This window comes from Ctenocephalides felis, unplaced genomic scaffold (assembly GCF_003426905.1).
Source record: "Ctenocephalides felis isolate EL2017-DRISC unplaced genomic scaffold, ASM342690v1 CF-g0.4_SCAFFOLD_01886, whole genome shotgun sequence".
NCBI lineage: Eukaryota > Metazoa > Arthropoda > Insecta > Siphonaptera > Pulicidae > Ctenocephalides > Ctenocephalides felis.
The window spans coordinates 85356154-85372357 of NW_020538040.1; the positions used below are offsets into that span (position 1 = coordinate 85356154).

The 16204-nt window shown below is 32.0% G+C and overlaps 2 protein-coding genes across 3 annotated transcripts in view; both read right to left on the reverse strand.

The window, feature by feature from the left end:
- Positions 1-16204, reverse strand: part of LOC113377013 (pickpocket protein 28) — a 226726-nt gene that overhangs the window by 23677 nt on the left and 186845 nt on the right. The gene's annotated exons all lie outside the window — the stretch shown is intronic.
- Positions 2338-3603, reverse strand: LOC113377014 (enhancer of split mbeta protein-like). Its single transcript, XM_026617175.1, has one exon. The coding sequence runs from the start codon at positions 3223-3225 to the stop codon at positions 2596-2598; it is 630 nt and encodes a 209-aa protein (XP_026472960.1). The 5' UTR covers positions 3226-3603; the 3' UTR covers positions 2338-2595.

The window sequence follows — 16204 nt, forward strand, 5'->3', positions numbered from 1 at the left end:
TGAAAAAATTAGATTTTTGAGAAATTAGAAATTTTTGACAAAAATTTACTTTTTTTTGTTAAAAAAGACTTTTTGAAGAAAAAATTATTTTAAAATATCTTGGAAATTCTGAACTTTTTTTCAAAGCAATCCTACTGCTTTAACTGCATAAATACAAAATATCGAAGCGCGTAAGCGCCGCGTCGCCGTCTAGCGGATAACGGAAATGGTACGAAACCCATAGGAATGTAAACAAAATTTATACTTATTGTTAAAATCTCTATAAAATATTTGATAATTTGATGTGCATATGTCATTTTTGACCACCAAATGGCTTTTTTTATTTTTTTTTACTAGATCTCCGAAACCGCTAGACCTGCCTTTATGAAAATTTGATCAGTTCTTCATCTTGATAATACAAGTAAAATGTTTTTTGAATTATTCAAATCGGACGCTCCGTTCTCTTAAAACCTGAGTTACCGTTTTTGGCACTTTTTGCCATATCTTCGGAACGGCTAGACCTGCCATCGCCAAAAAATAATCAGCACGTCTCCTTATCAATACAAATCGAATGTTCATATTTCGGTTCATAATTTTCATTAATCTACGAATCTATCTAATTGAAAAAACAGAAAAAAAAATTCTTACTTCACTTCTGATTAACTAATTTAATATTTTGTGTAGTTATTTACTCTATAAATTTAATACTCTGAAGTGTATTAAATATTTATTTTGTTGATATACCAATAGTTAGAACGCAACTGATGTATATTTTTATAATAATATTCTATCACGTCTAAATATTTTCAATTTTCTGTTAAATGCGTAAGATAAAAAAATAAGTGTTTTTATTGAGCCAAAAGTAGTTTACTTGCAATTAGTGCCAATACAGGTTGTTGTCCAAGATTATAATATTATCCAACAAGAAACTAAGTTCTTAATGTGAATAAAATAATGAATTAGTAAAATATTTATTGTTTTATAATATAAAACGATATAAACAAACTAATTAATTAAATGAAAATTATAATATAACTGCTCTGTTATGAGTATTTCATAAAAAATCGTACGTATGCTTCACGCAAAGTATACTTACAATTAGATATGAAAAATAATAAAATAGAGAACATTATAGTAAATTAAAACTGAATTCATCTAACAATAAATACAAATAACATCAGTTCTTTTAAAAAATAAAATTTAGTTTTTTGATTCTCGACTAATCTTATAATATAATTATAAAAAACATTGAATCTAACGTAGTTAATGCATGCATGATTTTGAAAATCACACAAGAATCTAACTGAGAATTTAAATGTACAAATAATATTTTTTGAATAGTGTTGATAACATGAAAGTAATAATTTTAGACAAAGATCATAGCAATATGAACGTGAAATAATTGCTAAACATTAAAGCGTTTCTATCAAAATTTTTAAATATTTTTATTTTAATTTTAATTGTATTTACATATTTTATTTTTGTCTAAATTACTACTTATAAATGTCTACAATATTTTACAAATCAAGAAAATATTGAGCATTTATATTTACTTGCCAGAATCAAAACGGTAAATTCAATTTGGTGTATGTTAATTAATTATTGCATATATTATTTTTTGGTAGATTATTATATGTTATTAATTGTAAACAAGATATAGTAATTTAGTTTTACATATCAGTTTATGAGTAATAATTGTAAATGTAGTTTATATAACGTTGCAAACACAATTTGAATCTATCTGATTTAATAAATAAATCCAAAGAAATTCAACTATATATATATATATATGTTGTATGTTGTTTAAAAATCTGATTGATGTCCAATAGATATGTTTCATCAAACAGTTTTTGCGACATATACGAATGACATTATAACTCGATCTGATGCCAGTAAAATTTTATCAGACATGTTATAAATATTGTAATATAATAACACTATATGTTAATAGTAAAAAATATAGTCATAATGAACTGAATGATAGCCAAAATATATTATCATCAAACAGATATTATGACAAACACATATTAGAATCCAATCAAAACAAAATATCTGAAAAAAAGTTTAGAAAAAATTAAAAACATTATTTCATATTTAGACTTCATTTTTTATTTAATAATTTTTTATCTTCTTTGAAAACATAGAAAATATTCTATTATTGTATATAGTATCACAGCGATTACAATATGTAACTGTAATACAAAACTTAATAATAAATTTAAAATAATCTTTATAAAAATACAAACAAAATTATTCTATTAAAAAATAAAAACAAGAAGACAATGTGATTATTGAAACAATATTTTGAAAGCCGCCCGTTTACAAAAATATTACATTTATTACTTTATCAAACTTTGTGAGAATACACATTCACAAACACAACACGGGCGACATATTCAAAAACAAAACTTCAAGAAAAATTCTCGCGACAGGTACACGATCACTTCTAGTAAAATTGCAGTGACATTTTATTTCGAATTATTCGTAGTTTCTTCTATTTCAATGTCCCTATATCCTATATCACAATAGTTTGTTAATCCTAATTAAAGCTTGATCAGACGTCTCTTTACTTCCATCTTGAGCGAAATTGATTTAATTACTTGTGGTTTTGATTATTTACCACGGTCTCCATACCGGCCTGTCATCAGAGGTTATGACGCCGGCGGTAGCGGTGCAATCCAAAGGCGAAGGGCAAGGCGATCCGGGAGGGGTCAGCGGCACGGAATGTTGCTGCATCATCGGTTGTTGATGTTGCATTGGCTGATGCATGCTGATCTTGGTGGGTGCAATTGGCGATTGTTGCATTATGTGTGACATGCCAATACCGCGATCCATGTCATTTAGGCGGTGTCCGAGGTGCGTCATCAACTCAGTACCTAGACGCACATCCACACCAGGAGTGGCAGCCAGACAACGGCTCACCTCATTAGCGGCATGAGTGAATCCTGCGCGGAATCTGTCAGCGTCCACAACAGGATTGGCAGAAAGTCGCTGTTGACGGCGCAGTTTGTGCAAGTGGTTGACAGTTAATTCCAAAATGTCAGCTTTTTCCAATTTTGCTGCATTTTCACCTTCATGTTGTAGTGCGCCAACCATTAACTCCTTCAATTCATCCAAGCATCTATTGATGCGAGCACGACGTTTACGTTCTAACATCGGCTTCATTACTTTGCGATATTGATGAGTGCGGGATACCGGTTGCAAGGTACCGTCTTCACTGTTAGCGAACACCATTTCGTAACCCATTATTATTTTTATAAATCACCACTTCAAACTCACTTCAAAACTGATATTTTTAATTGACAACAAAATCACGTTGTCAAAAAATTATAATATTAAATTGTGTTAATATTATAATATCGTAAGTATTTTATTTTATTTTAGGATGCGTGTTTATAAATGATAGTACAAGACTGTTAGTGCGGTAGATGTGTTCGAGTTGAGAGCTGAACTCTGAATGACGTTCTAGCGGTGCAGGACGCGCTTATATACCCGTCCCAGGTGTATGAGATCGTGGGAACGACGGACTGATTCCAATTCCCACACGAGCCGACCACCTGTGTATCGTTGTATGGGTCCGTGTGTGTGCGTGCGCTCGGTGCAGCTGCCGTTTGTGTATGGCCGTAGAATCGTGTAGCCGTGTAGCCGTATAGCCGTATAGCGTGTATACTAGAGGTACATATCGCTACACTAGTACCGATTCGCCGTTTCGCTCTGGGGCGACGTTCTGCTCTGTCGCACTCGCACGGGATGTGATTAGGACCGAGCCGAGCTTTGGGATATCATTGAAGAGATACATGTAATGGTCGGGAACGATGAACGATGCTGTTGCACTAGAAGCGCGGGGGGATCGCTTTTTGATACAAACACGCGTTGGCAAAGGCGCGCGCGTGACTCATTTCGACTCGTGCGAGACTCGCGCGACTTATCGCCGCACTGTGACTCAGACCCCCCCGGCAGATTCTGGACACTGGCTGCTCATCGTGCCATAAGTCCCCCTAGGGCCCATGCCACTTTGGCAACAAACGATCAGCTATTAGCAACACAATGCACAAACTGTTATCGCTAATTGAACAACACTTCTCCTATCGTACGAGAAAAGTTCGAATAAACGACAGCATTATCTTGTTTACCAAATCGTATGATATGTTGTTATGTATGTATATTTCCTTATCATTCGAAAAAATGCAAATTTTTTTATTAATTAGGTATAATTATTACCTAAATATCTTATCATGTTTACAGAGTTATGTTTTGCTATAATCATTCATAAGTAAGTGGATTTTTTTAATTAGACAATAAATGGTTCAAAGTCACAAGATTTTATTAATCAGGTTACATTTTCGATTATGTAGTTTATATGAATTCGTTCGATCAGAATTGCAAACTTTTAATAAGAACTTTATTATTCGATTATATGTAATATTTTTTATCTGATATTATATTATATCTTATATTTTTCGATCTATATGTTTTTTCGCTTTCGAGCCCTGTATAAAATTCTATACCATTTTCTTCATAATTAATTTGAACAAAAAAATAGCACTTGTTTGTTTTTTTCATAATTTTTGTTAATTTACCTATTAATTTTTGAAGGACAAACCGGGACAAAAGATCTAAATCCGGGGCAAATATCACTTTTAGAAAAATCCGGGACACAAGTTTGAAATCCGGGTCTATCCAGGTCAAACCGAGGCGTATGCTCGTCTTATAAATAATAAAATTAAAACCTTATGTATTACTTTTTGGTTAATAGCGTTCACATATTTATTACGATTGTTATCTAATATAGTGATCGTAATGCAATCTTTCACATTGAATGTGATGCGAGCGGATTGAAATCACTCAACATATATCAAATATTTAGGTTAATATTTATCAATATTTAATAATTCATTTCGACACAAAAAATTATCTACCAATTATATACAAAATGAATGAATTGTAATTGTAGTTTACGGTTAACCATATTTCACGATAAACGCTTTGCAGAATTGAATTGAGAAGAGACATCGTCATTAAGAAACGCATACAAAAGTAAGTGCCGCATAACGTACACAGAAGCTGGGAAGAGAACAGAGTGCACTCGCGGTCGAACAATAATGTCAGATAAGAGATATTGTTATCAATTGCGTTATAAAACGTTTTAACAGTACATATACAGTATTCGTGCATGTGCAATCAGACGTCCAGCGGAAGCGGTCACTTACGTATAACAATCACTTACATTCTATTTGTGTTATGATACACAATCCACTGTCCACGCTGGGAGTTGTCATCATTTATTATCCATTTGACATAATATGCGGGCCAAATGACAATAGTCTCGAACATAATCAATTCTCATATTCATAATGATGAGTTATTTGCTGAATAAATATAAATTAATGGCCTGGTCAATGTTTTTATTTCAATTTTAAGTCGCATGTTCCTCAGAATATATAAGATCTAATCCGCTGCGATAAAATATTATATCAACTATTTTAAATTGACTAAAATACTAAAAAAAATACATTATATAATTTATATATTAGTTATATATTAATGTTTTCTTTAAAATTAAATATAAGGCATTAGATTTGTTTGCCCCCTGACTGTCTTATTTTACCCCGTCTATGAGGTAAAAAGGATCTAATGACAAATTTATAAAAAACAGTGATTAAACACATTCCTACAACGATGAATTAGCTAGAAGTTTTACTTAACACAGTCAGATGTTTGTTTGATATGTGTTATTTGTTGTGATATGATTGGTTTGGTTTTCACAATATAATTGCTCAAATTCAAATTGCCCTACATTATTTATATTATTTGAATCCTAATAATAATATAATAAATCGCGACATTTGCAATTAAATTAATTATCAATCTATTGACTATTTAACCTGACTGAAATTTGAATTGGGTTATATATTGCACTATAATCATTTTTTGTGTTAAGCATAATTGATTACGCCAGTTGAGAAATCTTGTAATGATTTCAATATGCTTTGTGATTGTTAAATACAATTTGCAAGATAATGACCGCCGAATCGATGAATACAGAAATAAATATTAATTCGTAGCATGGCGAGTTCAAGCCAAAAAAAATCCGAATCTCATTATTTCCAATCGCGCTCTCATTAAGTCACTAATTATTATTCTTTTGCAATCATCATCATACATAAGTAACAAACATCATTACGGTCCGAGCAGAACTGATTCAAGATTCGACTAATTGTAAGATCAAATTTAACTCTACAGAACGAGAATCGCGCTTATTATCTCGCAAGTTATATAGTAGGCCGGCTCGGGTACAAGTCGAAGAATAAAATCGAAAGTCCCAATCAATGGACGCAGGTTATAATGACATGACTCTTGTTGTACGATACAAAATGTTATATAACTGTGCTTCACAAATTGATCCAAATGCCTATATTTAAAAATTATTAATTTTCTCGCTATATAATTGATACGCGAAGTAAGAATCTGAATCAAATTTATTGGAATAACGAGACGTTACAAAATATCAAGTCATAAAAATCTCTTTTAATTACATTTATTCAAGTTACACAATCGTTATTATAAGGAAATTATTTACAAATAAAGTCAAATCTATGTTTGTATCAAGATAATGAAAATGTTTGCAGTGCCACAAATTAATTAATAGAAAGAAAATTTTGTAATATGTACTATTATTTCATTTATTATAGTAAAGTCATTAAAACAGCTTGACGAGATTGTGATTTGATGATATGTCGCTTAACGAATAAGTCGTTGGCATATATTATGGAATGAATTTATAAAATAACATTTTTTGTGTATGAGTATGTGTGCACAGGTCCTTATTAATGATGTTATTGTAATAAGCTTAAATTTTGGATGGTGATCGTCATCCATCAAATTGACACATTCGATATACTGACCTAAATTGATTTTAGTTTTGATATAAAATATTTACCTGCCAAAGTTTCCTGGTTAAAAATTAATTAAATATCAAATATTGATGAAAACAAATATCTGCATATATATGTACATATGTGTGTGTGTGTGACGATCTGTTGGTTTTTATATAATCAAAGTTTAAAAGATTCTATTACTAGAAAAAGATAAAATGTAATATTGTCATCTTATCGCAAGCAGTCCAAAAACCGATTAGTACAGGAATTCTGCATTAAGTAAAAAGAAATGTGAAACCATGAAATGAGTTTATCAAAAGGCATTGTTAAATTAGTACCTGACCCAATCATATCTAAAAATAAGATTCAGAGTAATTGCGGCATTTCCTATCTAAAAGAGTTACTAATTGATATGCTGTGTTTATAAAAGATACCACGTATCGGAACATTTTTAGTTCAGTATCATTTGTAATAAAATGGTTGTGAATCATGATTAAAATGAAAGAAAGCTTTTAAAATAATACCACCTTCAAGACAGTGGTTATCTTTAAATAGATTTTATGTCTATGATATTTAATTAAGTTTATATATATAAAGTTACAAATAGTATCTTAGGAGATGGAGAGTAAATCGCTATGATATCTTTAGACGTATAATATAAAACACAGTATCTATAACAAAAAATACCGCTATTGATGATGCAATGTAAAATCCCAGTGACTTATCAACAAGCGATACATTTTTATTGTTTTTAATTATAGGTAGTTAGGAATAACCAGATATCAATAAGGGGTCTTGTCTTATCATATACGCATTACCCACCAAAATGCGTTTTAAATAAAAAGTTAGATAATAGTTTTTCTTTGATAAATGACTCTTGGTATTTTGATCAGGAAATGATTATTAAGACAATAAAATATAATAAATTATTAAATACTAATTGATACTGAAATAATTAATTCATCTTTGAGCATTCCTAGCTACATATAAAAAAAGTGATTGTTATCATTTCAAAAAATTAAATTGCTCCATTATAATATACGATTCCCTTCTCCGGCCACTTGTAATAGCTAATTTACTTTTTAAAATATCTGTTTGCAAAATTAATTACAACGATTAATAAATTCTTTTGTCTGCTATTATGATCATTATGCCAGTAGTGTGTACCGAAATACGCTGAAAGATCTTAATACGGAAAGATGAAATGCACCTGATCATTTTGTTCACACGACCTTGCGTATGCTGTTTTTGCGCATAAATATTCAGAAGCGCATTCATGAGGATCCCAATCAGGTATCAACAAGCCCACATCCCTTTATCTCCGGAACGATAGGAATATCCAATAATATCGGATAGTTCCCAATAGAGCGTGGCCAGCACGTTCTATTAATCGTCACGCGCACTTAGGCCATACGAGCGATCGACGAGGCCGGTCGATCATTTCGTGTTCGCCCCGTGGAAGAAACTGTGGGAATTATGGCAGGTGTGCGCTCTGCGCTAGCTCGAGAATCGTCCTGATCCGTAGCATCCACGCTTGTGTGCGTGTGTGCGTGTGTGCTTGTCACACGTGCATTTTGAATATGTGTGCCTTATACGGGGAGTTGTTGTTAATGAAAAAGAAAGATAAGAGAAAAAAACGAATAATGAACGCCCGAATACCGACGTCCCGTTCCCGGCGCGATTTCACATTAAAAAAAATGCCTTAATTTGCACTGATCGGTGCATGTGTAATTTTAGCGTTTATAATTTATTAACAGCGCACACGGCTACCTTATGTGGTAAGTATGATTTTGTACTTGCAAAAAAATCATTTCGTTTCTGTTAATTTAATTCGAAGGCATTTAATTTGCTCCGGATTCGATTTGTTTATATTTGCTTTGCCATATCATTAAATGTTATGCTAAACGAATTTGCTGAAACATGCCAGCGTTTCGCAATGACAGTTATCTCATTTTATAAGATTTAATTAATGACTGTGTTTAATGGCAAAGAGATTAATTCTTCATGATATTTTATACAAGTGAATAAAATAAAAATAATAAACGGCGGATAAACACGTCTTATAATCATAAATTAAATTACTTGCAACAGGTGAAAGAATTTACAGATAAGAACTATCCATTTATAGATTTATGCATATGAATCAATAATTGCCTTTATATATATATACATATTTTTTTTGAATATTTTTAACAGCAATCAGAACCTTACGTCCTATGAGCTGTTGGGCTGAAACTTCTCCTCACTTCGTATTTTTTAGATGGTAACCCAATGGTTAATCCATCCATATTTGATGACATTTGTTATTAGAATTAATCTAATAGGGCTGACTTTTTTATTGGTGCAACAATGCCGGGCAACGGTTATTTTCACTTGGAAACATATTGCTATCTATATTTCCAAGTGAAAATCGTTGTCACTGCTGCCTGACAACAGGCTGCTCGAAGCGTGTATCGAACCCGGGACCTCTGAAACAAGTCCCGTCGCTCTTAACTGCTTACCTACGGGCGAGCCCGCCTTTATATTGAAAAGTATAATTACTAAAATGTATTGTTCATCTAACTGCAAAGTGCAGGGCGGGACACAAAGGTCCAATTTGACTTCGAGCAATTATATTGTGAAAACCAATCAATTATATCACAACAAATATCGCATATGAACAAACATCCATCTGACTATGATCATTAAATCTTCAAGCTAAGTCATTGTAGAATTGGTTTTTTTCCTGTTTCTCAAAAATTTATCACCTTGTCCTTTTTACCCCATAGGCGGGGTAAAATGGGACGGCCAGGAGACAAATAGGTCCATCGTTTTATTTTTAATTTCAAAGGGATTTTACAAAATTTTACCCCGTCCACATGTAAGCTTTCGTAGACGTTATATGAAAAAAACTGTTAAAATTAACTTAAAAATAACAATACATAATATAAAAAAATTAAATAACGAATAATTAAAAATTATATTAAGATTTCGTAAGTTAAACAACAGTGCTCACAACCAAAAAAAACTAACAACGAAATAAAAAACTTTTGTTATAGATTTTCAAACATTGTATTTTACCTATCTCCCGATAACGAAAAAATCAATGTGTAGCTGCTTATACAACTTTTCCCTCTACATTCAAATATTTTTAAATGCGCGGAGCTTTAAGTCCCGCTCTACTCTATTTGTAATCCTTAAAGCGATAAGTTTAGTTATGAAAAAACATATAACGGTCATCTAAAATCACCGATATTTAATTTCTGTTATTATTCTGTGAAACATTCTAAGATAATTCTCATAAAAAATAGTTCCGCTAAAATTAGACAAAAAAACCTGCGTTAAACATAGTGCATTCTTAACACAACAAACTGCATATTATCAACATAAGAAACTTCTTTGTAGTGGCATTTCAGTGAAGAAATACGGTTAGTTCAAGTTTGCAATGGCATAATGATGACTTCGCGCGCCGCTCTAACATAACAATGGGCCGACGAGTGCGGATAAGCGAGCTGAGCACGTGCTTCCGCTTGCGCGGAGTTCCCACGGTTTTTTGTCAGCCGTTCTTCGTTCAGTACGGCATGGCCGATTGCAAATTTACACACTGAAAATTGAAGCAGCGAAGGGAATAGCAATATACGCGATGTCATCAGAGTGACAGAGAAAGATACAACAATCTAGGAGAGAAGAACTCTTGTGCATTTAGTTGTCACTTAACCATAATAATGCGATGTGGCCGAGAAGGCCCGATATATGGACGCACAGTAAAGTGCAAAAGAGATGAAATGTGAAGAAACGAGAGAATGATTATAAAATTTACAATCGATTTGTTGCTTTTGTCCGTGTTTTAATATCATTGTTCTTTACATCGTGGCAGCGCTTTCAAACATTTGGGGAATCAGTAACGCTGTTGCTATGATAAAACAGGCAATTATCAGTTAATTAATATCATTTAATGTAGATTTTGTATGATTAAAACATATTTATGCTCGAGATTTGCAAGCGTTAATCTAATTTTCAAAAATTTGATGGAAATGTAATTTATTTATAGAATATTATTTATTAATATAATTTTATCTAATCGCAAACATGATTGGATCATTTAATAAATCACTTTCCAAATTAATTTCTATAACGTGCAAATCACGGCCTTGTAAAACTTGTTAGGTGAATAAACAATTAAACAATTCTATGCCTAATAGTAAAAAGACAAAAGGTTTAGAACCACAGCTTATTATAATAGCAATAACCAAATTATGTACGATTTATCACAAAGAAATGCACGAAAGAGAGATATTTATCGTTGTATCCCTACAAGGAAATGAGACACAAACACAAAAACTGGTGAAGGTTTCAACAACATAAAGTATCTAATAGGAACGGTAGTTCAAATTACGGTTAGACATCGAGTTTTTGCTTGTTTCTTGACCGTAAACGGCTACGTTATAACCTAATACCTAAGCCGTATGCCATATGGTTTATGCATGGCCCGTGTATTTGTCTCTATTCTCGGACTATATATCTTTGCACGAGAGTGTGTTTGTTTCCTTCATTTTTAGCCGTATTGTATATGAGTCAAACAGCCATGCCGGTGTATTGGTGAAGGGATGCCAGATCAAGCGGTGGTTATCGGCTGCGCTGTCTTCGTGAAATCTGCTCTGCTTTCCCACGGCCTCGCGCCGATCACAGACGATGTGCTCTAAGCTCGCACCCGTCCGAAATTCCCAGGCTCGCAAGACATATGTCCCGTGTATTGCACACCACGTGTTCGTGATGTAAAGAGAAGCAGAAAGAGTGTTTTCTTGCGCTGATGTTCTACGAGATAGAAGGAGATCAACGGAACGCGTCGAACGACGAGCGCGCACCCGGCCCGTGCTGGCTCGACCTGTGTGTGAATATTTTTGGGAGAGTTTATGTTATGCTCTGTTCCTTATTCTTTTGATATCAAAACAGGGCCGGCACAGTATATGCGGTAAAGGGCACCTTATTTTTGATGTTGATTATAATAAAATCAAATGACGTATAAATATGATTAAATATATATTTATTAATAATGGGTAGTGCTGCCCTAAAGCAGGTTTGTGAGTTGAGTTAAACTCGATTCAGGGAAGACTAGTGAAAAAGCTTTTCCATTGCCATTTTACACCTCAGTGCCCGAAATGGGCTATTTCCAATTGAAAACATATCTTTGATCTATATTTTCAAGTGAAAGTGGACGTCGCTGCTGCCCGATGTCAGGTTTCCAGAGCGGGGGCTTAAACTCGCGACCCCGTCCACACGAGGAAGCGAGTGTGTGTGTGTATGCAATGTCAATCAAGTAAATCAAAAATATTTTTTACGAAAGCATTCGTTAAATAATTATTCATTAATTAGAACATATCAATACTATAAATATATATTATAATCAAAGTCATAAAAGTATAAAAAATTAAAATGTATATACTTAATTCTTAATGCTGGCAGCCCAAAACCGGCCCTGTTTAATTTGATTGGTGGTCACCAAACGGTCCTTAAGGAGTTGAGACCAAAACAAGCAATATAATACCTTTGAAAAACAGAGATAGAGCATAAACATTTTTTTCTCCATGTGAAGATCTCAAGGTGCAGAATTGAATGCTTTGTATATAATACAGAGACTATTAAGTGCGTGTTATATCATTACGGGGGTAGCAGACAGTTGACTTAGGTCAGAGCTTACGAGAGAGGGTGAGATATCGCGTGGCGTGGGAACGTGTCGTGAGTGTGTCAACGAAAATAGGGGTTGATGTGCATATGCAACTCACACGAAAACACACACACATGTACCCGTATATAGCACACCTAATCATGTACGTATAGTTTTGATCGTATGCGCGAGCCTTTGGCGCGAGTTAAACACGTGGTCGGATCCAAATTAGTCAGTGGGAAAGATATTGTTACGTTTAGGAATTATTTATGATCGTACATTGATTATTGATTGACATGATGTTTAGTATTAGGATAGTAAGTATTAAGCAATACCCAATGTACTTTGGAACAATTGATCATATATACAATATACATATCGTACATACATATCTAATAGGTCTTGCAAATGAATATGCATATATATATATATATATATATATATGTGTGTATTGCATAATTCTGAATTGATGTTGAAATACTAACAGAACCTAATAATCGGGGTTAACATAAATAAAATAACTTTTTATGATTATACCCAGGGCCGGTCCTACCTTGCATGCGATGCATGCAAAAAATGCGGGCGCACGCCTTAGGGGGCGCCAAAACGAGTTTCGGAAATTAAATTTATAATATAATATTTATATTTTTTATATAAAATCTAGAATTATTCATATAAAATCTAGAATACTTAATAAATGATAATAAACAATCTAACTTAATTAGGGATACGGAGACACAAAAAGCATTTATTCACATTTATTTTGCAATGTGATATCAGTAGAAACAATTAACCGATTAATAACTCTGCAAATTAGTAAATAACAGCTCTGTCCATTGCTTAATTCACTTATTAAATTTTTTCTTTGTTTGAAGTTACTGTGGAATCGAAGAAGAAATTGTCTAGTGTTCAATCCCATAAGCTCAAACCTACGAAAGATTAAATTAATTGTTGGGCATTATTGACGAAAAATTGCGAGCTGATTTAGTTGAAACGGAACTTGTTAAAAAATATAAACAACTTATAATGAGGAAAATAAAAAATTGAGAGTCAGTGCTTAAAAAATGGTATGTTTATTCCGAGAAATTGAATTGTAACTTTTGCTTTTGTTGCAAATGTTTCGCTTCTGATGAATTTTGAATGTTGAAAACATGCGTGGTTAGGGTTATGAAACAAATATAAAAAATGGAAGCAAAATTTACTTTGGAACGAAAATCTTAAGGCTTTTTTTATACCTAGCGGTGTCCATTTAATAATTATTAACTATGCAAAAAGAATACATATCAAATATAATAAGTTTTTTTTTTCAATATATTTCAAGAAATGTGTAATTTCTTTGCATTTTTTTACTGATTTTTGGACAATACTTTTGAAATACGTTAAAAATTTAACTTTAAAACAACAAACTGATACTGTGAATATGACGGTAAAGCAAGAATAAATACATTTCGGCTCTTACGATATCAATAAGGAGAAGTTTACGACGCAATTTTGGATATTGCAAATGATGAAAAATTAAATTAAATTAAAATTTCAAAAATCCAACATGGCATGATTTGCTCAATAGAATAGGTAAATCGCATAATAAATAAGTAAAATGTTATAAAACCCAAATATTAATATTGTAAAAAATAATTGAAATTTTAAAAATATTTGATTATAATCAATGCGCAAATCGCCTCGATTTTCTAAATAAATTTAAAATCAATATATTTTATCCACTTTTAGATTATATCCAATTTTTTGTGTACTAAATCCAGAATAATTAAAAATAATTTTTGAAAAATATGTAAATATTTATATAATTTAAATGATAATGATTAAAACAGTTAATACTGATAGGGGGGGGGAGGGGGCGCTAGAAAAAAAAGTTGCATGCGGGCGCTAAGGACCCCAGGACCGGCCCTGATTATACCCTGTTAATAACTCTTAAAGATTCGTGGGTAAAAAGGTCTACCACCACAATCTCAAAATAAGTAAAATTTTTTTTAAAGTAATTTCGCAAGAAGTAAATTAAATTAATAGTAATTCCAAATATGCAGATAAATATTTCTTCCAAATCAAGGTTATATACAATCTGTGTAGAAGATGTGCCCATAAAATTTGTATTTCGTATTGGTTTATTAATGTTAGTACTATTTTGCAAAATGCTTTTAAAATTAAAAATAAGACATTGGATCGGTTTCTGGCTGTCTCTTTTCACCCCGCCTATGTGATAAAAAAAGACTAGATGATAAATTTTAGAAACAGTATGAAACACATTTCTATAATTAGGAATTAACTGAAAATTATACTGCACATAGATTGATAGTGTGTTGTGATGTAGTTAATTTGGTTTAGACAGTGGATGTTTTGGATCTTTGTGCCCCGCCCTACCATATGTATATATATATATATATATATATATATTTAATATAAAAATTGTATTATATTTTTGATGTAACATATTAATTATTATAATTTTATGTAATTATTTTTTTTAAATAAGTTTTTTAAATTATTCCAAATAATTTTTCTTTGGTTATATCAATGAAACTAAAATTACAATAATTAAAATGAGAATAAATAAAAAAATCAGTAAATTGCAAGAGTCGTTTCATTGTTGTATAATGAAAGGAACAACAAGCTGCGTAATAACAAAGTTTATTAACTCACAGTCTTGGCTCTTGTTCGCTACTGAGTATACACAAAATTAAATTGATTATTCGATTTTTACTAATTATAGGGGATAAGCCTTGTCTGGCCAAGTAATAGACTGTGCTCGCTACCGTCGCGTCGACGTGAAATAAATTCGGTAATTGGACGGTAGCAAAATTAAACTTTGTAAAAGATGATTCAGAATAAATCAAACAGCGCCCAATGCGTTTGAACCCATTACTCACAACGAAATAATTAAAGCGAGGTATGATTAAGTTAATATGCTCTTGCCAGTGAAAATAGACACCAAGCATTTATCTTGCATCACAGCACGACATTAAAAAGACCATTTAGTTTTGCTTTCGGCTGATTTTTATGATCGTAGTATGTATTAAAAGTCGTATTTGGCTTTAGGCGCCAATCCTTATAATAATATTTCCAGACTAATCGTTTGAATAATAGGACTAGTTCGGCCACAGGGACTCTTAATACTAGAAGCCAATGGTCTGTTCCCATGTTAATCACTACAATTTACCGTACGATCATTTATTATAACATTTTAATAAAGGGGGCCCAGATACACGTACTATCTTCACTATCGAATGAAATGCGACGCTTTTTTCGTCTTGGCATCATCTACATAGAATAGCCATTTAGAGTTTTTATTTCGATAGATTATTAATAGTTCAGTAAAAAACAATGCGAGCGGATGATTACAATTATACTGTATCAACAGCAATCAATCTGGAAGTCATTAGAAAAACTTTCCAATGAAAACAGGTTTTATTTATTCTTGGCATAACAAAAAAAACGAGAATATTGTTACTTAATAAATACAATAAAAAACTGAATATTAATTTAGGTGTTTATTTATAAATTTCTATGAATAAAATTATGAATTCATAAGCGAAGAATTTAGCGGCGATATATTTCATATTTATCGCAAATTAATTATTATTTTAATTTTCTGGGTATTTATAAAAAAAAACATGACAAAACTGAACAACTTTTGATTTACGTAATTTACATGCAAATATTTTTGACGATATAATAATACATGGATCTA